Source organism: Cibotium barometz, chromosome 53, assembly GCF_041138505.1.
Source record: "Cibotium barometz isolate CiBa-2024 chromosome 53, ASM4113850v1, whole genome shotgun sequence".
NCBI classification, from domain to species: domain Eukaryota; kingdom Viridiplantae; phylum Streptophyta; class Polypodiopsida; order Cyatheales; family Cibotiaceae; genus Cibotium; species Cibotium barometz.
Window position 1 is genome coordinate 36463882 of NC_141098.1, and position 26292 is coordinate 36490173.

Genomic DNA, 26292 nt, shown 5'->3' on the forward strand with positions numbered 1-26292 from the left:
TGGCAGCATTTGGCTTCTCTTTACAATAGGGTATCGTCCATGAAGAGGATTTCCTTGGAAGCACAGATGCGGGTTATGAGCCCTGCAAAGTCGTCGACGATGCGGGAGCATATTAACAAGCTGCAGGCTCTTCAGCAGGAAGTTCTTCAGGCTGGGAAAGATATATCGTCAGAGGACATGGCCATAACGTTGCGGTCGCATTTGCCCTCTCAGTACTCAGCAATTTACTCGTCTTTGATTACCAGTGGCAGGCTCAGCACCATCACGTGGAGGATGTTGGGCCCATGGTCTTGGACCAAGAGGAACGATTCACGAACCCTCCTCAGAGTGGAGGTTCGGAGGCCGGCCAACGGTCGAAAGGCCGTAACACGGGCAAAGGGAAGGCTTCATCGGAGAAGTCTTTTGAGAAGAAGTCTGTTTCTGACTGCGAGAAACTAAAGGCAGAAAGGACCTGTAATGATTGTGGCGAGAAAGGCCACTATTGGAGGCAGTGTCCGAAGCGGAAGACTGAGAAGGGTGAAGATTCCTCAGCAGCAATCATGAAGACTTTGGCTTTTGTGCACCTGGAGGTGATGGACACTGATGTTTCATTTTCTTCAGGCGGGGAGGAGGTCGGAGGATTCTCCGCAACGGATACTCGGGATTGGATTCTAGACAGTGGTGCTTCCAGGCACATGACTTCTTCCCGTTTAGATTTACAGGATCTCTGGTGGTATTCTGGTCACATTCTTACTGGGGATACATCCACTATTCCAGTTCACAGTGAGGGCAGGATGGAGATAGTTCCCGATGGCAGAGGGGGGAAGCATTCCTCCCAGGTGTTGTATGTTCCGTCACTTGGTTTTCATCTGTTGTCAGTGCATCAACTTTGCAAGACTGGCGTACGGGTGGAGTTCGATGAGCATTTTGTTGCTCTCCGGGACAAAGCAACAGGCCAAGTGGTTTGGGAAGGCGGAGTGGAGAATGGAGTTCACAAGCTTTTAGCACTCTCTCTCCTAGGTCTTCAGGTTTGTGATGAGTGGCAGTTTGGTAATAGCCACTTAAGTGTGGATACGCTGCAGGTGCAGGCTTTCCAGGACCAGATGGTGGATAGCTTGCCAGTTGATGGCAGCAGTTGGCAGGAACTTTCCAGTATAGTCAGAGGAAACTGAACAGGTAACTTATGCTCTGATGTCTCATAGTATTCGGGACAAAGAAACTCCTGTAGATGAGGATGTTCTTTTCACGGGAACCTTTCGGAAAGCCAGGCAGGTGGTAGTTGATTACCTGCAGAAGGAGGTGCATTCTCCAGGCTTTGTGGTTCCGGATTCAGATGGAGTGGTTGACAGGTTTCAGAAGGCCTTGCGTGGTCTTCAGCAGGTTTCTAGGACTTGGCTTTGCACCGTAACAGGTGTTGATCCTTGTGAGCAGTGTGATGCCCTCTTTGAGTCAGAAGCAGAATGGTTCATTGATTTGGTTGATGGACACCAGATTGGACGGGAGCTGCAGTGAAACCGATCCCGTCAAGTGGGAAAGACTCAGTTGGACACCTACACGTTTAATAGCACAACTTTAAAACCACAAATATGAAAAGGACAACTTAAAACAACTTGAAATTTAAATGAACAGAAATGGAAAGATGGACACCAGCACTGGGGCCGGAACGGGCCGACCCCCCCCTCAATATATGATATATTTATTGGGAGTATTTAAAGAATACAATGCTCCACGGGTTCTGAGAACCAGATCATGTCCATGTACATATGAAAACAGTATTAAACAAATAACTCGAATTTCGATGTAGAAAAACTTGGAGCAGAACGACCACTAGTGTGGTCCAATCACTACGGTCCTGTGCTTTCACTGGACTCCGCGGAGAGCACCACACTGGTGTTCCGAGACCACGCACAGACAGGCGCTCTCGTACTAACGCCTGGCTCTCCCGATCTCAGCACCTTTGGACCGAGGTTCGCCCATATAGCTTGGACAACCCGGCACCGAACGGGTGTAGGCCGAGCGGGACGAATCTCTTACCAGATTTAAACATTAAATGCTTTACTCAAATCTGAAAGTCACTTACTTGTAGATGGTTGATAGAAGACCAAAACTTGTAGTGTTTGTGTAGTCTTTGAAACCACCTTTGTTGGAGAAAGAGTAGCCACGTGGTGAACCTCCAAACAAGTTCCACCACAAAGGGCACAGCTGCCTGCTGTGGTTAAGTACAACTTGAGCCGCCAGAGGTTGTACGTTGTAAGCAGGTACACAGCAGCCGCCTTGAAGGGTGTATGCGCAGCAGTGGTAAAAGGAAGAGATGGCAGCCTCTTGTATGGATGGTGAAGCAGCCGCCAGGTGTATAGTACAGCCAGTCACCTGGAAGAGTGCAACGTGGAGTAAACAGCTGCCTGTAGAGTAGTTTCAGCCAACAGCAGAGGGTCGCCTGTAGAGAGTCAGGCGCAGCCGGCAGTTAACACCAGCGCACAGTTGAAGTGGCTGCAGCCAGCCTGTAGGGAAGGCGGGCACAGTAGTTAATTCAGCCGCCTTGGGGAGTCAGGCGCAGCCAGCCTGTAGAGGGTGGTTCGCAGCAGCCAGCCGACTGGAGAGAGGGAGAGACTGTCGCCAGTAGCAGCCAGTCTGCAGGGAAGGCAACCGCCTATATGGAGGAGCAGCCGTACAGCAGCAACAAGGTGAACTTCAGCCGTGTAGAGGAGAAGCGATGGATGATAGCCGCCTGGTTCTTCACGTAAGAGAGAAGCGATCCATGCCACGCTTGAAGAGGGCCCTCGCTTTTAATAAAAACTGAAGTGTAGTTAACCTTAGTCCTACCTACGCATGCATGAAGGGGACTAGTGGGGGTTGGTGACCATGCCCACCCCCACACTCACTTAAAAGTGAGGCCCCCCACCTTGGCCCCAAAGTGGGTGCCCAAAGGGGGTGCCCACTTTTAAATGAATGTGAACCCCTAACCTTATAAAAATAAAGGGTTAGAATTTAAAACATTAAAACAAACATGTGCGACATACTTACCACCTGTTCACATGCACTGAAACTTGTCAGAATACAGGGCACACTTCACGACTCACTGGCAGGCGTCCCCGCTCAGTAAGTAACACGTCAGGCAGGCAAACACACGAATACATGTCATGCGAAAACAGTTTCAAACATGCAAAATATGTGTGCATGTGCAAAAGTAACATGGACATATCTCCCGTTCATGGAACATGTACAAAATATTTGTCGGCACAAAACTGGCTCGACATAAAACATAAAAACCTGGTCTTCCTATGGAGTGACAGTCCCATAGGTAAGACACAGTTCCAGGCACGAGTTTCCCTAGGTGTGACAGTCCCATAGGTAAAACACGGCACGAATACTGGCTCTTCCATGGCGTGACAGTCCCATGGATCGAACACAGTCCAGGTCATACACGGGTGGCACTGATCTGGCTCCCGTCCATACGACACCATCCTGCTAACACACGGGTGGCACCAGTCTGGCTCCCGTCCATGTCAGCAAAATACTGGCCTCTTCACACGAGACACTGGCCTGGCCTCAAGTGAACGAGACGCAAAAATGTGGGAATGGACCAAATGGTCGGCCAATTGGTGACATCCCCCCGGGCTTCTAAAGAGTTGACCTCAACTTAAAAGCCTCAAGATATGCCTGCAACAATTGCGGATAATCTGCAAAATAATCCTCATTTACCCACTTGGCATCAATAGGCAAATAATTCTTAAACTTCACAAGGTATCTCCTGGAAAGCTTTCCTGCAGGTAGCTTTCTCTCCTTGTGAAAAACAATCTGTTCTGGCTGGAGGATCTCCTCAAGCTCTTGAATTTCTGGCGGATCTTCTGTGACAGGCTCATCAGGATCTGGCCCCACATATTTCCGAAATAGACTCACATGAAAAGCATTGTGAATCTTCCAATGACTAGGTAAAGCAAGCCTGTATGACACTTCATTGATCTTGTGAATCACCTTGAAGGGTCCATAATAGCGAGGAGAAAGCTTAGGATATGATCCTTCTCGTCCTGGCCTCTTCCGAAGCCTAGCCTTCTCAAATTTCAGCAATACCCAATCACCTTCTTTGACTTCCATGTCCCTTCTATGCTTGTCAGCAGCCATTTTATGCTTATCCTGAGATCTTGCAATGGCTGTCCGCACCTGACCAAAGGCAACATCCAAGTCACGAACATATTCATCAGCTGCAAAAATCTCATCCTTGGTACGAAGGATGGGTGGCAAGACCACTCTGCCATAAACAATCTCAAACGGAGCCTTTCCTGTAGAAGCATGGATTGTATTGTTGTAGGCAAACTCAACAAGTGGAAGATACTTCTCCCATGCACTCTTTTGATCTGCCACATAACACTTCAATAAATCCAACACAGCTGAATTTGCAGCTTCACTTTGGCCATCCGTTTGGGGATGATAAGCTGATGAAAACTCAAGCTTAGTACCCATATTATCAAACAAAGCCCTCCAAAATAGGCTTGTAGTCCTGGGATCTCTATCCCCAACAATGGATTTAGGCATACCATGATGCTTAAAAATATTAGCAAGGAAAAGCTTTACCATATGATCAGCTTTGATGGTTTTCTTGACGGGCAAGAAGTGAGCTTGCTTGCTAAACCTGTCCACAATAGTCCAAATAGCATCATTCCCATGCTGGGATCTAGGCAAATCCATAATAAAATCCATCGTGATACTTTCCCAAGGTTGCGAGGGAATAGGCAATGGCTGAAGCAAACCTGGAGGCTTTTGCCTGTCAAATTTCACCTTTTGGCAAGTGATACATGCACGCACATAAGCCTCAATGTCTTTACGCATGCTTGGCCAAAAGAAATACCTCTGAATCATGCGAGTAGTAGGCATAATACCTCTATGACCAGCATAAGGTGGAGCATGACATTCGTCCATAACCTTTGGACGCAAATCCTTCACCACACATAGGCAATTATCCTTCATTAGATAACCCTCATTGATAACATAAGAGGCATGTGAATGACCAGCCATCAAATCAGTCCATATATGGCAAAAATCAGCATCCAAATGATACAAATCTCTCATAGTAGATAGATCTCCATGAGAGGCCACTGAGACTGCAGCAATATAAGGCCTCCTAGATAGTGCATCGGCCACCAGATTTTTCTTTCCTGGAGTATGCACAATCTGAAAATGAAACATGGAAAGAAAATTCGCCATTCTCATTTGCTTCTCTGAAAGCTTGGTTTGAGATAGAAAGTATCTCAAGCTTTGATGATCTGTCTTGACCACAAATTCAGCCCCAAGAAGGTAGTGTTTCCAAATCTTTAAGGCGTGAATTACAGCCAAGAGCTCTTTCTCATAGATATCCATATGAAGCTCAGCATCATGCAAACGACGACTCTCGTATGCAACTGCATGCCCTTCTTGATTTAGGACGGCTCCTATGCAATCACCACAAGCATCACATTCAACCACGAATGACTTGTGCAAGTCAGGAACAATCAATACTGGACCACTTATGATCGCATGCTTGAGCTGCAAGAAAGCATCCTGTTCCTTTGAAGTCCATTTGAAAACAGTTTTCTTCTTCGTGAGATCATGTAGAGGAGTTGCAATCATAGCAAAATGCCTTATGAAACGCCTGTAATACGAACATAATCCCAGAAAACTACGTACTTGATGTACGTTTTGCAATTCGGGCCAATTCCGAATAGTCTCTATCTTTGCAGGATCCATTGTAACTCCATCCTTGGATACAATATGTCCCAGATAATGAATCTCTGAAAGGAAAAATTCACTTTTCTTGGCATTGACGAAAAGTTTATGCTTCCGCAACTCTTCGAACACTGTGACCAAATGAGTTCTGTGTTCCTGCTCATTCTTGGAGAAAACCAAGATATCATCAAAGAAGACTCCTGTAAACTTGCGATGGGATCGGAATATCCTATCCATCATACGATTAAAAGTAGCAGGAGCATTGGTGAGACCAAAAGGCATTACCAAGAATTCATATAATCCGAAGGCTGTCCTGAATGCAGTCTTATGGACATCTTGTGGCACCACTCGGATCTGGTGATAACCACTCTTCAAATCAAGTCTGCTAAAGCAAGCTGAGCCATCAAGCTTATCCAAGATATCATCAATACGTGGAATTGGGAATCTGTTCTTGATGGTAAGCTTGTTCAAAGCCCTATAGTCCACACACATACGGAATGATCCGTCCTTCTTTTGAACTAGAAGCACAGGAGAGCAGTAAGGTGAGGAACTGGGCTGAACCAAACCTTTCTCTAAAAGCTCGTTAACCTGCTTCATAATTTCTTCTTGTTGTGCAGCACTCACTCGGTATGCGGGTTTGTTAGGTGGAGAACTACCTGGCACAAGATCTATGCAATGATCTTCGGGCCTTTGGGGAGGTAGTTCACCTGGCAATGAGTCAGCAAAACAGTCTTTGAATGCATTAAGAAAATTCAGCCTATCATTAGACATAGCATCCACATTTTGATGATTTGGCACAAGACTATCACGCACAAAAATCAAGTACGCTGAAAGACTCTTTTTCATTGCTTTATTAATTTGGATGTGTGATACAACTGGGATAGAATCCCCTTCTTTGCCAGCATCAATAAAGTGCATGCGGCCTTTATGCATAAAAGAAATCATATTGGACTTGTAGTCTTTGCGGGGCTCAAGCCTATGATGCCACGGCTTGCCCAACAATACATCACATCCATTCAGAGGAGCAACTAAGAAATGCTCATTGTCAAGATAGCCCTGAATATGAATACGCAACTTCCCAATCAAAGGGGTAACCTGCACCTCTTTGCCAATAAATGCAGCTTCAGCTTCAATCTGAGGTCCCATGTTTTCAACCTCAATACCCAATGCAGCTGCCATTTGCATAGAGATGAAATTGTCAGTTGCACAGTCATCAAACATGAAGAGTGCGGGCTGATCCTTAACTTGCCCCCATGCCTTGCAAACCATTCTCTCTTTAGCATCATGACCTGTATTACCTTGCACATCAGGAACTGCATGAACATTTGCTTTGGTGTTCTTGTCCTCGTGCTTTGGTTTGCGATCTGGGCATTGCCGGAACATGTGGTCTTTGCTACCACAAGAAAAGCATTTTCCATCCTTAGCATATTGCTCTCTTTGCTCCGGGGTTAATCCAAATTTATTCTTTCTTGGGCCCTGTTCTTTTGATGTGTTATTTTCAGCTTTACTACCCTTGTAAGGCTCCCGGAAGTTCTTTTTAGGTGGCTGTCCGCCCTTTTGCTGATTTGGGGCAGCCTTGTCCTTCGCCTTGGAACCTCCTTGATCCTGCTTGATCTTGAGCACCAATTGCTCTGTAGCAAGGGCAGAAGCTGTGAGTTGTTGCAACGTATGTTTTGGGTGCAATTCAATACCCGATCTGTAAGCAGGTTGCAATCCAGAACGAAACTTCCTCTTTCTTTCCTCCTCTGAGATTAGCATGAAGGGAGTCACTTCCAGCAACACTTTCCAAAATTTGTTCACATACTGTTGCACACTCTCATTATCTTTTTGTTCCAGCCTGTCCCACTTTTGAGTGAGAGTTTGCTCTGCATTGGGTGGCAGGAACTGAGCATAAAATCTGTCTTTGAATTCCTTCCAAGTAGAGATGGGATCCTTGGTGATCTTTTCGGTGATCCACCAATGAGCAGCAGTGCCTTTCAGAAACATGCTAGCATGGCGCACCTTTGACTTTTCTGTAAAGTCCTCATCGCTAAAAGCAATGTCGAACTGTGCCACAAACGCTAGCACCTTAGAGGCATCATGTTCACCATGAAAGACATCAAATTTGACAGATTTATCACCTGCTTTGAACTCCTTGAGCTTCCTGGTATGAGGCTCATGGTCCTCTCTTTTTCTTTTCCCCTTATCCAACGGGGTAGCCCTGTCTGCATGGGCTCCATGGGCCGTCATAGAAGCTTCATGGGGCACGGTGGCATGTGCTCCACGAACTCGAAGCTCAGATGCATGTGACTTACCTGCATATGGCATGGTCTCTCCATGAGACAACTCAGAAGGTAAAATTTTTCTGGAAGCAGACCTGTCACCATGAGATACATATCTTGCATGCATGTGACTTTCGTGCCCTCCATGAGCACTGGCATACATAAATCTGTCAGGCTTAGTGCCTTGGGGAGAGGATGCATGACGAGAGGTGACAGTCACCTCTTCCTTTTGCATATAAGATTTCAGCCTCTGGGATGCAGGATCTCCATGCTTTAAACGAGGTGGATTTCTGAATTTTAGTTCTCCGTCATCCCCCTCTTTGATATCACCTTTGCGAAGGAGATAGGCAAGTGCCAACTCCCTTGGTTTCTTGCCCACTTCACGAGCCATAGATTCAAAGGTTACATCAACCATAGCATCAGCCTTCCTGGCTTCAATAGCACTTTGTAGATGAGGATCTTCATGCAAAAACTTCAATTCTTGCTCTTGAGCCTGCAAAAGTTTTCTCATATGTTCCATTTCAGCCCTCATAGCATCAGGGTCTTGTTCAAGCATAACTGTCTTTCCTGGAGACAGTTGACCTTTGGATTCACTATCCAGAACCCTTTCAAGGGGCTTGTGTCTACCTCGCAGGGCATCAGACCCACGAGAAGCACTAGATGGACCCCTCGAGTTTGGCACTTCCAAAGGGTTGCCTTGGCTGTCCATTGTGTTCAAAGTTTGCTAAAAGCGGGATGTCCAATACACAGATTCGTTTCCCCACTAGGAAGAGGGAAACAACCGTGCTCTGATACCAATGAAACCGATCCCGTCAAGTGGGAAAGACTCAGTTGGACACCTACACGTTTAATAGCACAACTTTAAAACCACAAATATGAAAAGGACAACTTAAAACAACTTGAAATTTAAATGAACAGAAATGGAAAGATGGACACCAGCACTGGGGCCGGAACGGGCCGACCCCCCCCTCAATATATGATATATTTATTGGGAGTATTTAAAGAATACAATGCTCCACGGGTTCTGAGAACCAGATCATGTCCATGTACATATGAAAACAGTATTAAACAAATAACTCGAATTTCGATGTAGAAAAACTTGGAGCAGAACGACCACTAGTGTGGTCCAATCACTACGGTCCTGTGCTTTCACTGGACTCCGCGGAGAGCACCACACTGGTGTTCCGAGACCACGCACAGACAGGCGCTCTCGTACTAACGCCTGGCTCTCCCGATCTCAGCACCTTTGGACCGAGGTTCGCCCATATAGCTTGGACAACCCGGCACCGAACGGGTGTAGGCCGAGCGGGACGAATCTCTTACCAGATTTAAACATTAAATGCTTTACTCAAATCTGAAAATCACTTACTTGTAGATGGTTGATAGAAGACCAAAACTTGTAGTGTTTGTGTAGTCTTTGAAACCACCTTTGTTGGAGAAAGAGTAGCCACGTGGTGAACCTCCAAACAAGTTCCACCACAAAGGGCACAGCTGCCTGCTGTGGTTAAGTACAACTTGAGCCGCCAGAGGTTGTACGTTGTAAGCAGGTACACAGCAGCCGCCTTGAAGGGTGTATGCGCAGCAGTGGTAAAAGGAAGAGATGGCAGCCTCTTGTATGGATGGTGAAGCAGCCGCCAGGTGTATAGTACAGCCAGTCACCTGGAAGAGTGCAACGTGGAGTAAACAGCTGCCTGTAGAGTAGTTTCAGCCAACAGCAGAGGGTCGCCTGTAGAGAGTCAGGCGCAGCCGGCAGTTAACACCAGCGCACAGTTGAAGTGGCTGCAGCCAGCCTGTAGGGAAGGCGGGCACAGTAGTTAATTCAGCCGCCTTGGGGAGTCAGGCGCAGCCAGCCTGTAGAGGGTGGTTCGCAGCAGCCAGCCGACTGGAGAGAGGGAGAGACTGTCGCCAGTAGCAGCCAGTCTGCAGGGAAGGCAACCGCCTATATGGAGGAGCAGCCGTACAGCAGCAACAAGGTGAACTTCAGCCGTGTAGAGGAGAAGCGATGGATGATAGCCGCCTGGTTCTTCACGTAAGAGAGAAGCGATCCATGCCACGCTTGAAGAGGGCCCTCGCTTTTAATAAAAACTGAAGTGTAGTTAACCTTAGTCCTACCTACGCATGCATGAAGGGGACTAGTGGGGGTTGGTGACCATGCCCACCCCCACACTCACTTAAAAGTGAGGCCCCCCACCTTGGCCCCAAAGTGGGTGCCCAAAGGGGGTGCCCACTTTTAAATGAATGTGAACCCCTAACCTTATAAAAATAAAGGGTTAGAATTTAAAACATTAAAACAAACATGTGCGACATACTTACCACCTGTTCACATGCACTGAAACTTGTCAGAATACAGGGCACACTTCACGACTCACTGGCAGGCGTCCCCGCTCAGTAAGTAACACGTCAGGCAGGCAAACACACGAATACATGTCATGCGAAAACAGTTTCAAACATGCAAAATATGTGTGCATGTGCAAAAGTAACATGGACATATCTCCCGTTCATGGAACATGTACAAAATATTTGTCGGCACAAAACTGGCTCGACATAAAACATAAAAACCTGGTCTTCCTATGGAGTGACAGTCCCATAGGTAAGACACAGTTCCAGGCACGAGTTTCCCTAGGTGTGACAGTCCCATAGGTAAAACACGGCACGAATACTGGCTCTTCCATGGCGTGACAGTCCCATGGATCGAACACAGTCCAGGTCATACACGGGTGGCACTGATCTGGCTCCCGTCCATACGACACCATCCTGCTAACACACGGGTGGCACCAGTCTGGCTCCCGTCCATGTCAGCAAAATACTGGCCTCTTCACACGAGACACTGGCCTGGCCTTAAGTGAACGAGACGCAAAAATGTGGGAATGGACCAAATGGTCGGCCAATTGGTGACATGCAGTTGAGCTCATGGTTGCAAACGACTCTTTGGGAGGCAGGATTGCATATCCTGTGGTTTCTGCGGCATGCGAAGGATCAAGGACTCTTTTACACAGGAGGGGAATTGATGGATGACTCTGACTCCACGGTTGGAGTGACTCAGTTTGGGGAGGAGATCCGGACACGAGGAGATCTACTTCAGGCCCAGGAGCAATTTTATGGAGCAGTAAGAGTGTCATGTGGATAGTGTGTATGTACCGTGTGCTACACGCACGCAAGACTAGTTTCGAGGCTTGGGGAAGCTTGGAGCTAGGCAGGTTGATTGACGAGCTGAGTCAGGGATAGACTAACGGGCGGGCGCCCAAGTGTGGATGCCCGATGTCCGGCCAAGAGCCTATAAAAGGGTGGCCAAGGTTAGTTATTGGGATATAGAGAGTCTCGTGAGTTTGTGAGAGCTCTATGGTCTTGGAGCCTGGATCTAGTGCAGACGTGCACCTGTTTATGCAGTCGAGGCCGGCAGCAATCTCGAGGCCCGTGAGGGCAGCTTCGTGGCAGTATGGGACGTCGCGAGGAGGAGATTGGTCGGTACGTCATCCTAGTTAGCTCAGCTCGTGGCTCGGTGGGGACAGCCAAGACTGTGGGCTCGCCCACGGCTGTCATGGTTGTGAGGTGAGTCAGGCCTGCACCCCCTTTGTTGTTTATTCGTTTGTTTGCAGGATTCGAGTTTCGAACCAAGAACGATCACGAGGAGATCCGTGGGGATTTGACAGTGGTATCAGAGCATACCTCGTGAACGAGCAAGTCGGTAGGTAGAGAAGGAGAGAACGCCGGTATTGTTGTATAGGTTGCAGGCGATGGGCTACCGGCAGCTACAGGCGGCGAGGCGCCTAGGGCTATGTAGCCAGGCGGCCAGGCCTGCGTAGCCAGGGGGCTAGGCCTGCCAAGCCAGGCGGCCAGGCCTGCCAAGCCAGGCGGCCAGGCCTGTGTAGCCAGCCAGGCAGCGCCCAGGCCAGGCCAAGCGGGCGCCCAGGCCCAGTGAGGCGGGCGCCTAGGCCTACGCCGCCTTGTGGCCACGCCTATGCGGGCTGGTGCAGGCGCAGGCTGGCGCGAAGGAACCGGCAGACACACAGGTGACGACAACAATTGTCAGGCGAGGTGGCGATGGCGCTATTCTCGACGGGACTGGGAAAAAAAAAAACCAAAGCAAACGCCCAATTCGACACGGCGTTTTGTTTTTCTTGGTTTTTATTAAACTTTTTTTTACAAAAGTTGAGGGTCCCTAAGGTTCAATGTTTTTTTTCTTTTTTTTAAAAGAAAACAGAACTTATATACATATATATATATATATATATACTTATATTTATATATATAAAACACAAAAGCAAAAGCCAAAGATAGCTTTTGGGGGCTTTTTGTTTTTGTGGAAACCTTTATAAACCCCCTTAAGTGGGCTTCTTGCCACACATCTCTCAGGTTTTCAAGCTCTCAAGCTCTCAAGTTCACTCGCACTTTTGTTGTGCAAAGATCGAATTTTCTCTCCACGTACCCTCTTCACGATGTCGACCCAAGAATCGGAGTTGGAGCCCCTCGTGGAACGCGAAGGCTTGCCGGCTACGGAAGGTACCGATGCCGATCTTTTTGACGATTTTGTGTCAAAATCAGATTTCCAACAGTTCAAAGTAGCTCTCGAAGCTTCTTCGACGGAACATCAGGCACAAATCGCAGCCTAGATGCAAGCTTTGCAGAACTCCATCGCTCTATTGACCACTACCCTCTCTACTCTATCGGGTATGGATACCTTGGCCTCTGCTTTGGGCCCCAACATTACTCCGGAACCGTTCGGGGGCGAGCAAAAGCAGCGCACCAAGGAGATTGTGGACACTTGGCTACATAAGTGGCAAGTTCACTTTCAGTTTCATCCATATGATGATGGAAAAAAGATCCAGTTAGCAGCAGGTTTCCTGTCCGGCAAAGCTTTGCTTTGGTGGAAGGAACTCAACCCTAAGCTAATGACTTGGACACAATTCGAAGACGTCTTCAAGAAAGAATTCCTCAAGAAAGAGGATGATTATGATGTTGTTGCCCGGTTTTCAGCTTTGACCATGACCTCGCAACACCTCACTTACGAGGTTTACCTCCAGAAGTTTCGTGACTTGCAGATAAAAGCTACAAAGATGGATCCCACTACTCTTTTGGGGTTTTTCATAGCTGGGTTACCAGACTCATACCGTTTATAGGTTAAAAATAACAAATTCAAAACATTGGACGAGACCATTCATTCAGCTCGTATCTATGATGATACAATGGTCTCTTCCAAGTCAAAACCCGTTACCGAGCAGGGGAACAAGCATAAACGAAAGTTCTCCGCACCTATGGCTAACACGACAGAAGGAAAGTCTTCGGACCAACCTTCGAAGAATTCAAGTTCGACACCAGCGAAGAAGAAACGACTCCCTAGGGCTTTAAAGCTCAAGAAGGAAGGACATTGTTTTATGTGCGAATAAAAAGGACACATGCGTAACGAGTTCCCAAAGCAAAAGGGTACCAAGACGAACGCAGGACCCAAGCCAAAGGCAGCTAACCAGTTGTCTTTGACAGGCACGTCAATTACTGTACTTTCTCGCCCTAGTACTTGTTCTGATTGTCTGTTCAGTTCTAAAGTATTTGGCTTGCATGATCTTCTCCGAGTTTATGGAGAAGCGAATGGCCATAAGATTCACATTCTTCTAGACCCTGGCAGCTTACACAACTTTGTTAACTACAAACTTTTGCAGAAATTGAGTCTTGATACGACACCCAGCGATCATACCTAGGAGGTATGCCTACCTGCGGGAAGGCAAGTTTGGGATCGAAAGGTGGAGATGCTTCCAATCCAGATTCAGGACTACAAAGATACTCTGGAATGCTATGTAATGCATCTAGAAAATGTAGACTTGTTATTGGGGATTGAGTGGTTTAAGACTCTTCAAGTCCAGATAGATTGGTCTAGTCATATTTTTTCTTTTCAGCACAAGGACACCCAGTATAGTATTTTAGGTGATTGTATTCATCCCTCTCAGGGACCTCTTGTAAATACAATTGATTTTGGTTAACTTTGTTCTTTTCTCGATTTTGTAGTCTTTCTTCGGAAATCTGTACGGGAGTACTCTCAGCTCACACTACCGATGACCGACTTATTGAAAGGTCGTGGACGTAAGTCAAATGAGCCTATCACTTGGAATAATGATTTGGATATGGCCTTCAGACTTTTGAAAGATAAAGTCAAGGAAGCACCTATCTTAGCATTACCTGATCCTAGTCGGCCTTATGTTCTTGAAACTGATGCCAGTGACTATGCTATCGGGGCTGCTCTATTTCAAGATGGTAGACCGGTTGCTTTTGAAAGTAAAAAGCTAGACGACACTCAATCTCGTTGGCCAACCCTTGAGAAAGAGCTTTATGCTGTGATTCATGCTCTCAAGGTTTGGAGACATTATTTATATGGCTCCAAGTTTGTGGTATTGATTGATCATCAGTCAATCAAGTATGTGTGTGATGCGGATGATTTGAGAGGAAGGAAAGCTCGTTGGGCGGAGTTAATGCAAGATTTTAATTTTGAGATCCGTTATCGGAAAGGGTCCATGAATAGTGTTGCAGATGCGCTTAGTCGAATTAGAGAGGTGAATTCTTTGTCGTTCACCGAGATTTCTACTGACTTATTTCAGTCATTGAGAGGACTTTGCAGGACTGATAGTTATTTTGGTCCATTTTGGCAGAAGATCCAGGACGGGAGCTCATTGATCGACCAAGACTCAATGATTGAGCAGTCTACCATTCAGGCTGCAGGAGGCCAGTGGATGATTCGGAATGGTTTACTATTCCGTAATGACAAAATTTGTGTACCACAGATCCCGGACATTAGGTCCAAGATTCTTAAGGAGCGTCACGACGCCCCTTTTGTTGGACACCCTGGGGTACACAGGACACTATCGTTAGTGAAACACACTTTTTATTGGCCAAAGATGAAAGGGTATGTAGAAGATTATGTTCTCAAGTGTCAAATTTGTCAGGCAAATAAAGCTGAACACTTTAGACAGGCTGGGTTGTTGCATCCTTTGCAAAACCCAGGTAATAAATGGGAAAGTATTTCCATGGATTTTATTACCGGATTGCCAAGAACACATCAAGACCACGATTCTATTTGGGTTGTGGTAGATCGCTTGACAAAAATGGCTAGATTTTTACCGACCCGGAAGACTATTACAGCTACGCAATTAGCACGGCAGTTTATCGAGCAATTGTTTAGACTGTACGGGTTATCGTAGGACATAGTTAGTGATAGGGAGTTTAAGTTTACGAGTGATTTTTGGAAACTTGTTTTTGAGAAGTTAGAAACAACTTTGAATTTGAGTTCCTCTGATCATCCACAATCTGATGGCCAGACTGAAAGAGTGAATCAGATTTTGGAGGATATGCTTCGAGCATATGTATCCAAAAGACAGAGTTCATGGGAGCATTATCTTCCTATGTTAGAATTTGCATATAACAGTACTAAGCATACGAGTATAGGTTTTAGTCCTTTCATGCCTATGTATGGTTTTCAACCTAGATCACCTGTTACAGTAGGATTCTCAGGACTTCAGCATGATGTAGCATGTAATTTTTTGCAAGATATGCAGGAAATGTTACAAGTTGCGAAGGAATCTATTAGAAGTGCTCAAGACCGAGACAGGTTTTATTCTAATAGACATCGTTCACCCAGAGAGTTCTCTGAAGGAACGATTGTGTATTTGTGAGTTCCGAAAGATTCCGAGACTTTACGGACAGGTCGATCTCCGAAATTATCCCCTAGATACTGTGGACCATTTCGTATTACACGACGGATTGGTTCAGTTGCATATGAATTGGATTTGCCTTCTCATGTGAAAGTTCATCCTGTATTTCATGTCAGTAGACTTAAGGAAGTACTGGGTGGAAAAGATCAGTTAGTTACTCCTCAAGAAATTATAGATGTGGAGGACATGACATTTGTTCTGCACGAACCTGAAAAGATTCTTGGATTTCGTGAAAGAAGATTGCGTAATACGCTTATTATGGAATACAAGATCAAGTGGAAGGATCGTGTTGAGGAGGACGCTACATGGGAGACATTGACTACTCTTCAGAGAGATTACCCTGGCTTTTTAGTGAGCTCAGGAGTGAGCTCTTAGAGGAAGGGGAGTATGTCATGTTCACAGTGTGTATGTACCGTGTGCTACACGCACGCAAGACTAGTTTTGAGGCTTGGGGAAGCTTGGAGCTAGGCAGGCTGATTGACGAGCTGAGTTAGGGATAGACTAACGGGCGGTCACCCAAGTATGGACGGGCGGGCGCCCAAGTGTGGACTCCCGATGTCCGACCAAGAGCCTATAAAAGGGTGGCCAAGGTTAGTTATTGGGATATCGAGAGTCTCCTTGCGAGTTTGTGAGAGCTCTATGGTCTTGGAGCCTGGATCTAGTGCAGACGTGCACCTGCTTTATGCAGCTGAGGCCAGCAGCAATCTCGAGGCCCGCGAGGGCAGCTTCGTGGCGGTATGGGACATCGCGAGGAGGAGATTGGTCGGTACGTCATCCTAGTTAGCTCAGCTCGTGGCTCGGTGGGGACAGCCAAGACTGTGGGCTCGCCCACGGCTGTCATGGTTGGGAGGTGAGTCAGGCCTGCACCCCCTTTGTTGTTTATTCGTTTGTTTGCAGGATTCGAGTTTCGAACCAAGAACGATCATGAGGAGATCCGTGGGGATTTGACAAAGAGGCAGTCATCTTTTGCCTTGTCGTCGACAGAGGCAGAGTACCGGGCTGCCTGTGATGCTGCTTGTGAGGTGGTGCGGCTGCAGAGGTTGCATTGCAGGATTGGGCTTCCACTTGAGGAACCCATGGTCATCCACAGGCACTTTGTTCGTGAACAGATGATGACATCTTGCTAGAGTTCTGTTCGACGGAGGACAGTACGGTGGACCTCTTCACGAAGTCGCTATCTCAGGATTTGCCCAGGCGGCAGCCCAGCTCCCTGTGGTTGGTTTCACAGCCAGGAGCTGAGAGGAGGTGTTAGAAGTCATCTTCTGTCTTTATGTTGACACCAGGGTCTTTGTTGTGGGTGTGCCCGCCCTTTTAGGTGTTTTCTCATTTTTCCTCACTCTAGGACTTGGCTTTGCACCGTAACAGGTGTTGGTCCTTGTGAGCAGTGTGATGCCTCTTTGACTCAGAAGCAGAATGGTTCATTGATTTGGTTGATGGACACCAGATTGGACGGGAGCTTCCTGATGAGGCAGTTGAGCTCATGGTTGCAAATGACTCTTTGGGAGGCAGGATTGCATATCCTGTGGTTTCTGCGGCATGCGAAGGATCAAGGACTCTTTTACACAGGAGGGGGATTGATGGATGGACTCCGACTCCACGGTTGGAGTGACTCAGTTTGGGGAGAAGATCCGGACACGAGGAGATCTACTTCAGGACCAGGAGCAATTTTATGGAGCAGTAAGAGGCAGTCATCTTTTGCCTTGTCCTCGACAGAGGCTGAGTACCGGGCTGCTTGTGATGCTGCTTGTAAGGTGGTGCGGCTGCAGAGGTTGCATTGCAGGATTGGGTTTCCACTTGAGGAACCCATGGTCATCCACAAGCACTTTGTTCGTGAACAGATCGTTGCTGATGACATCTTGCTAGAGTTCTGTTCGACGGAGGGCAGTACGGTGGACCTCTTCACAAAGTCGCTATCTCAGGATTTGCTCAGGCGGCACCCCAGCTCCCTGTGGTTGGTTTCACAGCCAAGAGCTGAGAGGAGGTGTTAGAAGTCATCTCCTGTCTTTATGTTGACACCAGGGCCTTTGTTGTGGGTGTGCCCGCCCTTTTAGGTGTTTTCTCATTTTTCCTCACTCCCCATATTTTTCCCCATATTTTTTCCCATTTTTTCTGTGGCTTGGGGGCAGCACTGTGGTGGCAGGAGGACCCATTTGTTAGCCGACCGCATTAGTGTACTTGCTGGAGGTGGCCGACTGTGTTTGACAGGTCGTGGACTTCACAGCTGCTGGCCGACAGTGCTCAGCTGGCCCACTGGTGTTGTTGCTGGTCGTGGAGTTCTACAGGTCTTGTCGGCTGCCCATGAGCAGGCCGACTGCAGTATTGGGGCCATATAAAATGGCCCCATAGCCCCCTTGTCAAGTTGTATCATTCCGGGATTCTTCTTGTGTATATAGAGCAGAGTTACACGCCTCTATCTCTCTCTCTCTTGTGCTGTTATTTTCTGCATTGCGTTTTGCTCTTGTGTTCCCAGATCTGGTCATCATCTCCACTGCGTATTCTGACAGAAAGGACCAGCAAGAGGCAATGTAGCAGTTTTGAGGCAAGCTAAACCTGGTTACTGAATAGATCTAGAAGTCAGAGCAATCTTTGCAAGCTCCAATACGATAGTTCCTTGGATATTGTGGAAGTTACCATGTAGAAGCCATGCCCATCTCAGCTTGAGAACCCAAACATCTGGTAGTGGTGCCCCTCAGGATCCAATGAGGCCTCCATCTTGAAGCAGATGAGCCCATTCTAGAATACTGAAGTTTTCATAGAGATAGAAGGTGGTTGCGCTGTCTGCTATAATATGGTCCATAAAGTAGTGGTGCCCCTCGGGATCCAAAGAGGCCTCCATCTTGAAGCAGATGAGCCCATTCTAGAATACTGAAGTTTTCATAGAGATAGAAGGTGGTTGCGCTGTGTGCTATAATATGGTCCATAAGCCTCTTTATGAGAAATGGGGAGAGGTGCTATTACTCTAAATGCTCCAAAGGAAATCAGCTTGTCTGGCTTTTGCCGATCTGGAAACTCCTTGCACCCTCCTCCATATAACGGAAAGTGTTTGAGGGATATCACATCAAATAACATAAAGGTCTTGAGTATGTACCCATCCATGGATTCTGGCCTTCCTGAGGATTAATCTACGACTACTGAATGTTATGGCATGATAGGAGAATTCGGGACTATGTTAGGGTTGTGTGAACGATTCCACGAGATGCCTTTAATTTCTGTAATATAACTTTTGTGGGGGATACTGTCCGAGAATTCCTAGGCTCCTGAGTCAACAAGCCCTCCAACTGAGGTGATCTCTTGGTGTTTGGAATCTGGTAGTGTTGGAGGAGGAGGAAGTTCATGGCAGAGCGTGACCATTTTTTGTGGGAGAATCTCTTTGATTAGTGTCCTACAATTATCACATTGAACTCGTTTTATATTCGGTGCCGCATTCCAAGTCTGCTCAATGGATGAACAGATCTGAGCTCACAGAACTTAAGCAACAATTTGAGAGGATGCTGGCTTCTGGAAGCGTTACTCTTGTGCATGTACAATCTCAGGGCCCATTTAGAGTGGTACTGCATAGAAGTCTCTTTTCTCGGGGGGAGAGAGTGTGTTCACGAACACACAAAAAGTGCTTTGCTTTGAATCAAAAGGCAGGTAACATTTCTAGGTCAAGGAACAGATAATGTAATGACCAGAACTCAATGCAGTGCGAGCATGGCAAGTGCAAGAGGAACTATCATGAATACTTGGGCAGCAGCCTTTTTCTCTCCTCTATCCCTCTTGGGCTTTGTTGGTATAATTAGGCACCTGAGTAGTCCTGTCACGGGTTGTATCCTGATGTGTCATCAGAATTTTACATTCTTTGTGTGTAGGGCAACTGCTTTAATTTTTCTTCTTTGTCATGCTGATATTGTTTTGCAGCTTCCTAGAAACTGGCTGCATTTACATTTTCTGCGTCCAGTTGGAGCAGCTATGGCCATGCGATCAGGAATTGCAGCAGATGCAGCAGCAGCTTTACTGTTTCGAGTGTTTTCACAACCGGCTTTACTCTTTCCTCTACCTGGGCATGCTCAGGATCATCATGGAAGGCAGTCAGTGTATGGATTCTCAAGGCACCCAAGTACAAGTACAAGGGAGCAGGTAATTCTGATCTGCAAATATTTTTGTTTTGCAAGACATGAAGCTCTTATCCTGTTACCAATGTGTTTTCTTTTCCTAAGATGGTCAGTGCTGCTGCAAGAGCAACTGAAGAGGCAACTGCAAGAGGCATAGCTTCCTTGATGTGTGATCATGGACCGGATGTGGAGTGGCAAATATGCACACTTTGGGAAGCAGCTTATGGACTTGTTCCTCTAAACTCCTCAGCTGCCAATTTGCCAGAACTTGTTGTGGCAGCACCATTGCAGCCGCCTCCTTTGTCATGGAATCTTTTCCGGCCTTTGCTTCGGGTGCTTGAATATTTGCCACTTGGAAGCCCCTCTGAGGCTTGCTTACTAAGAATATTCACTGCCACTGTTGAAGTAATCTTGCACAGAGCAGTTCCTACTGAAGAGAATCAAGAGCAAAGAAGTGGCTCAGTAAGACCTTCTCAATTTGGCTTGGGTAGATTCGGTTTAAAGCACATGGCCAGCACAGAGCTGCGAGCTATGGTGCATTCTTTGTTCACAGAGGCATGTCCATCAGCAGATCTTGCAGCACGACTCCTTTCAGTAGCTTTCACAGTTTGCCTCAGCCATGATGCAGTACAAGAAGGCAGCAGGAAGTCAAATATATCTCTCTCCAGTGAGATATCAGACGAGGAGGGAGTACCTCCTGCAAGGTTGAGGTTGAGGTCCTCAAGACACATTTCTGGGAAAGAGAGGGGGGCAGTCTCAACTTTTGACTCTTATGTTGTGGCTGCAGTCTGTGCCTTGGCATGCGAAGTACAGCTTCTTTCTATATCAGCGCCTGTGTTAGGAACGACTAAGCCAAGCTCATTCCAATCAGCAGGATCAGGAGTAGGTAATGCTCGCGGCATTGAGAGTCTAGGTAGTTTACAGTGTGGAGTTGTCTCTGCAGTTGAGAATGCAAAGAGGCTCCTTAGACTGTTAGAAGCTTTATTGGCCGTGGTTCCGCAGTCATCTTACGTTATCCCAGGTAGTGGTAACAGCAGTTCAGGTGAGATCGTTGCTGCTGCTGTGGTTGCTGCCCATGTATCAGAGGTTTTGGGCAAGTCGAAGGCATGCATGCATGCATTGACAGCCATAATGCGTTGTTCATGGGAGCCTAAGTTGTCTGCAAAGGCTGCCTCTGTGTTAGCACTTGTTGAAGGGAATAGAAAGGTGGTGGCTGCAGTGGTTGACACTTCAGGGGCTTCTCATGTGCATGAAGATTTGCAGGAGTGTGCATCTAAAAGTGCTATTGAATCAGTCCATGGGGTAAGAGTCCAGGTGCATTGCACTGTTTCTCAGACTCAGGATGCCATTCAGACACTGCAGGTTTGCCATGGCTGTGATAGAGGAGTTATAGGTTTTAATGGCCTAAAGCAGAACTCTGTCAATGTCACTTTGAAGACCTGTGTAGAGAAAAGTCTGGTGAACCTACCCATAAATGCATCGGATGTGGTCTCACTTCTGTGCATGGACAAAGATAGTGGGTTGAATGATAATGTGGGCTCTTTTGTAAAAACCGTGCTACAAGAGAACAAAGACTTGTCTGTGGCAGCTGTGCCGTTGCTTTGCAAAAGATTGATAACTGCACCTGAGGTTCCTACTGGTGGTGAGGGTACATCTGCCAAAAGAGGGTGGCGACAGGTAAGGGATTTCTCAGACAGTAGTATACACTCAATGTAAGATCACAGGATTTTTTCCTGCTCTAGGTTCATATGAAAGATTATCTCCCCAACTTGTGATTGCAGGTTGTGGAAGCTCTTTGCAATATTGTCTTGGTGTATCCTGAGAAAGCAGCTTCAGCAATTATGTTGCAGGCAAGCTTTTTTGAATATTAAGCCTTTTTTTGTCGTTTTCTTATTTCTAACTAGGGAAAACATCATTATGATGGTCATTGATAACACATGTTGAGTAAGGTCATTGATTGTCATTGGTGTGTGTGTGATGCTGTTTAACGATCGTAGCAATGGTGTTTGGGAAATACTGTGCTTATAGTTTCCAGTTGGACTAGGTAGCTTTATAGGGGAAACTGAACACCTAAACATATGCTGGACTAGCATTATCTCCACAACATAGTAATAACTAGGGGTGTATTTCTTTGTTGCTTCACCATCTACTGCTAAGAAATCCACCGACTCGTCAAATGGCTCTGTGCTACATAATTTAGGGAAACTGAACTAAGTAGACTAGTTTTGGCTGAAGTGGAAGCAACAGTCATGTGTCGCCCTTCCCCTCCTTGTGCACAGTAAACACATCCCTTCAGCCCTGTCTCTGCTTTGTCCCCAACCCACACACCCCATCCCCCTCTTAAAAAAGAAGAAGAAGCTTGCTTCATGCTGCGAGGCCCAGCCTGTGGGTGCAGTGTGCATCTGTAGAAGGGTTCAGCCCTGAGAATTTGGCAGTCAGTCCCTCCCGCTTTCATCTGGTTCCCCTTTACCTCCTGTCTTTCATCCTTGCTGCTTTTTTTCGGTGTGTGCTTCTCCTCTGCATATGCATTTCTAACACGGCCTCCTTCCTTTGCCCGTTTGTTGTTTCCCTACTGCTCCTGGGCCTCCCCTTTGCCCTCAGCTGTCCAATTAGCTCCCCATGGCCCTCTTCACTCTCCTTTTTTTTTTTTTTGGGGGGAAAATCAGGCACTGGGCAGACTTCAACAGTGTTTGAAATCCATGTTCCACCATTGAAAAGACTTTATGGAAAAGCTGCTTCAACTGGGCTCAAGTCAGGTATTAAAATTGGAATCCATTATCTCGTAATTTTAAAGTGGGCAGACTTCAGCTCTATTCATGGCAGATCGTTCAACTTGTATCCATTACCTTTGTTGATAGAACCCTCAGAGGTCTGCAGGCTGTTCCTATACGGGAGCATGATTGCATTGCGTACATCTGGTTTCTTTGCTGCTCAGACTTCCAATTGGAATTTGGTGTTTGACTCTGCTAAGGCTTCTCTCTGAGTCTGGGAGAGATGTGCAGCGACGGTACTTGACTGGAGGAATCTTAAGTGTCTTGAGAATGATCGGAAAGAGGCATCTACCCAGCATCTCAGAGGGAGTCACCGACTGATTGCACAGATTGATGCAGCTATACCTAACTACTGGATCACTAGTGAGTATCATCACTTGTTGTTTCCTGGTTTTTCTGGGACAGGTGTGCCCCTTCAGGTGTTGGGATTCCTGAAGCCAGAGGAGGAAAAGGGTGTTGCCTTCTATTCCATTCAGTCTAGATGGCGGATGGAGAGATGTGATGTACAGGTGATCACACCTGGCTTTGTGATCTATTCACTGAGAGTAGTGATCGCTCTGGGAACAGTTTGTATAGTGACCCTTCCCCAATTATGGTTACTCATGCGACGTGGTGCCATGGTGGATGCCCTATCAGATATCTACATTGGGACCATGGTGAGTAGGAATGGACTGATCTAACCCCATGAGGAGCATACCTTTCTTCAGCTACACTGTGCGAACGTCAGGTTGCTCATGCTTGGACAGACCAGGAGAGTTCCCACTCTTAGACCCCATTGGGAGGCGTATGACATTTCACCCCCCATTGAGAGGCGATTCTGGCAGAGACTCTGGCACCCATCTAGGAGGAGCCACAAACATGTCTATAGATACAGCATCTCGGAGCACCACTCCCAGTGTGGACCGGTTGGCACTTATGTTCGAGGGCCTCATGCAGGCCATGAAGCAGCACAATGCTCAATTGCAACAACATCAGGATAGGATGCTTGCCTTGGGGAATTGGTTACCTCTTCCACCTTCTTCTCCCCTCCTTCCTCCTCTCCCCCTTCTCGCTCCAGTTCTCACCTGGACACCTGTCCCTACTTTTTCTTCTACCACTTCAAACACTGACATGGTGTTAAGGCAGCAGCAGGCGATCCAGTATCAAGATGAGTTGAAGATACGAGAGCTTGAGCTTCTGATGCAAGCATACCATGAAGCAGCAGCGCGCGATGCAGACGGTTGGTTGTTGAACAAGAAGAGCAAAGATGGCACGTGGAACACGATCGATTCTTGTGGCCTTGTTGCAAGGGTGGCACTGGCGACTTCCTTGACTCATCTTCACGAGAAGGTGAAATTTAGTAAGTATAATGGTAAACTCCATCCCACAACTTTGTATTCTTGGATGCATAAGTTTGAAGCTTATTTTGCTGTTGGTAGGTAGTCTAATGTAGAAAAGGTTGTGTTAGTAAGTTGTTACATCGAGGGTGAGGCAATTTCTTGGTGGACTACTTGGGCCAAGCAAACACCCAGTCTAGGATTGCTTGCTATAAATGGGACCAATTCGTCACCAACCTCAAGAGACGGTTCTTACCTCCTCACTATCTTGAGTGGCTTGAGGAGAAGTTTAGGGGATTGTGCTAGATTGCATAGCCAATTCTCCAGTTTGTCTACAATTTGTCAACAAGGTCACTCACATGGCTTTGCAGTTGTGCAAATCTGAGGAGGACAAGAAAGGGAAGTTTCTATTTGGCTTGGACTCGCAAATCCAATGGGATAGAGCCCACGATCTTCGAATGGGCATTCATGCTTGTGCAAAGTGCTGAAATGAAGCACAACGGTGGAAAGCACAAGACTACATAGCCGAAGCAGCCCAAGGCATCTAATGTTTATCTCGAAACTTGACCTAAAGAGTGGGTACCATCAGCAGTAGGACAGATAATAGAGGGGTGCATTCCCCCCACTATGAGTTTGTGGGCATGCCCTTCGGGTTGACAAACGCTCTAGCAATATTTAACTGCATGATGCGTGTCTTTAGGGACTTGATAGACAAGTGTGTCTTCATCTCTTTGAATGATATATTTGTATTCTTAGCTATGGTAGAGCAGCATGACATTGATGCCAAAAAAGTGATGAAGTTGCTGGAAAGCAATGAGCTTTGTATCAATGAAAAGAAAACGGAGATCTACTTGGTCGAGGTTCACTACCTTGGCTACATCATTAGCTTAGAGGGCATTCAAGTGGCTATTTGTGGAAATTTTCTAGGCATATTCTACCCACATCAACAAGTGTTTCTGACCTCTCGATAGCTCTCACATATCTGCTCAAGGGTGTCAAGACCCGTAGGCAGCACATCCACATGACTCAAGGGTGGGCAGGCTTTTCAAGGACATCAAGATTGCTTTACGTGAGGCTCTTTGTTTAGAGCTTGGCTTGTGGAGTGATCCATTTGAGGTGACTACTCTGGAAGGATCACCTAATACACATGCATAAACAAGATTAGTACAAACAAAGGTGGATACATGGAAGCTTATCACCCAACCATAGGTTCACGTCCACAAACCTCCCCCGACCTATGGGCTACGGTTCCACTCCCACAAGTCCATGCCAGTCAGCCCTCGTGTCCCATACCACCAGTGCCTGCCCACAAGGGCTTGTGGCAAGACTACCCATGATCCACCATGTCCGTGATAGGAGTGCCTCTAAATATTGCTTATTTATGCTATAAATAAGAGTCCAATCATAAACCTTGGATTTTTTAAATCTGAACCTTAGCCTCCTGAATCTACCTACTTTTCCTAATCCTTAGAACCTCCTCCTCATATGTTTGATGGTTGAGAGTGGAGATTGTGGTTGTATGGGGGATGCCTTATAACATATTTATAGTGGGATTGATGATGGATAGGCTGGACCCAGTCACCCATGAGCGCCTGCACTTTCCTCGTGGAGTTCATGCATTATGGTAGATGGGGATGCATAGAGGTTTAATTACTATGGCAGAGGATTGCACTGCTTATGGAGAAAGCCATGCTATAGTGGCCTAGCGTATGGAGGATAGCTCTCTTTTTAGGACGAGACATTATGGAGCATACATTTGAAGATGACATAATCTCTTTTTAGACTATGTCTTTAGATCTGGCTCCAAAATGATTTTATATTACTTAATAGAAGTCTCTTTTCTGGGGAATCCTTCACTGTCCTTGTGGAGTTCTTGCATTATGGTAGATGGGGATGCATAGAGGTTTGAAAACTATGGCAGAGGATTGCACTGCTTATGGAAAAAGCCATGCTATAGTGGCCTAGCTTATAAAGGATAGCTCTCTTTCTAGGACGAGACATTATGGAGCATACATTTAAAGATGACATAATCTCTTTTTAGACTATGTCTTTAGATCTGGCTCCAAAATTATCCATCTGATTTTATATTGTTTAATAGAAGTCTCTTTTCCGGGGATTTTTTTTTTGCCCATCTGACCTCATCTTGCAGCTGTGAGCACAGATTGGGAGATTAAAGAGAGCTTGGCTGCATAGCAGGTTTTAAGAATTCATTCCACTGGCTGTTGAGGGCGTAGGGACCTTTCATATGCAATTTCTTTTGGTTGTCTGGTCATATACTATCCACACCTTATCCTCGATTGGGGATCAATCATAGAATACAGCTCAAGGCCTTCAAAGAGTAATAGCAGGCTATTGTTAAGATTTTCTGGCTGTTTTTTACATCAATGCGAATGATCTGTGCACTTACGTGTTTCTCTTTCTTGCTGAATATGGAATGTAAACTCCTTGTCAGATGGTTTTCTTACACACTGACAAGG

At 46.5% G+C, this 26292-nt stretch overlaps 1 protein-coding gene across 4 annotated transcripts in view; it reads left to right on the plus strand.

Moving 5' to 3' along the window:
* The window catches only part of LOC147608583 (protein GIGANTEA-like), an 85379-nt gene that overhangs the window by 20661 nt on the left and 38426 nt on the right, over nt 1-26292 (plus strand). For all 4 annotated transcript variants that reach the window (XM_086788888.1, XM_086788886.1, XM_086788889.1 and 1 more), the window contains 3 exons: nt 19535-19753; nt 19834-21405; nt 21510-21578. In XM_086788888.1, coding sequence (XP_086645014.1) covers nt 19535-19753; nt 19834-21405; nt 21510-21578 — 1860 coding nt within the window. The remainder of the gene's footprint in view (nt 1-19534; nt 19754-19833; nt 21406-21509; nt 21579-26292) is intronic.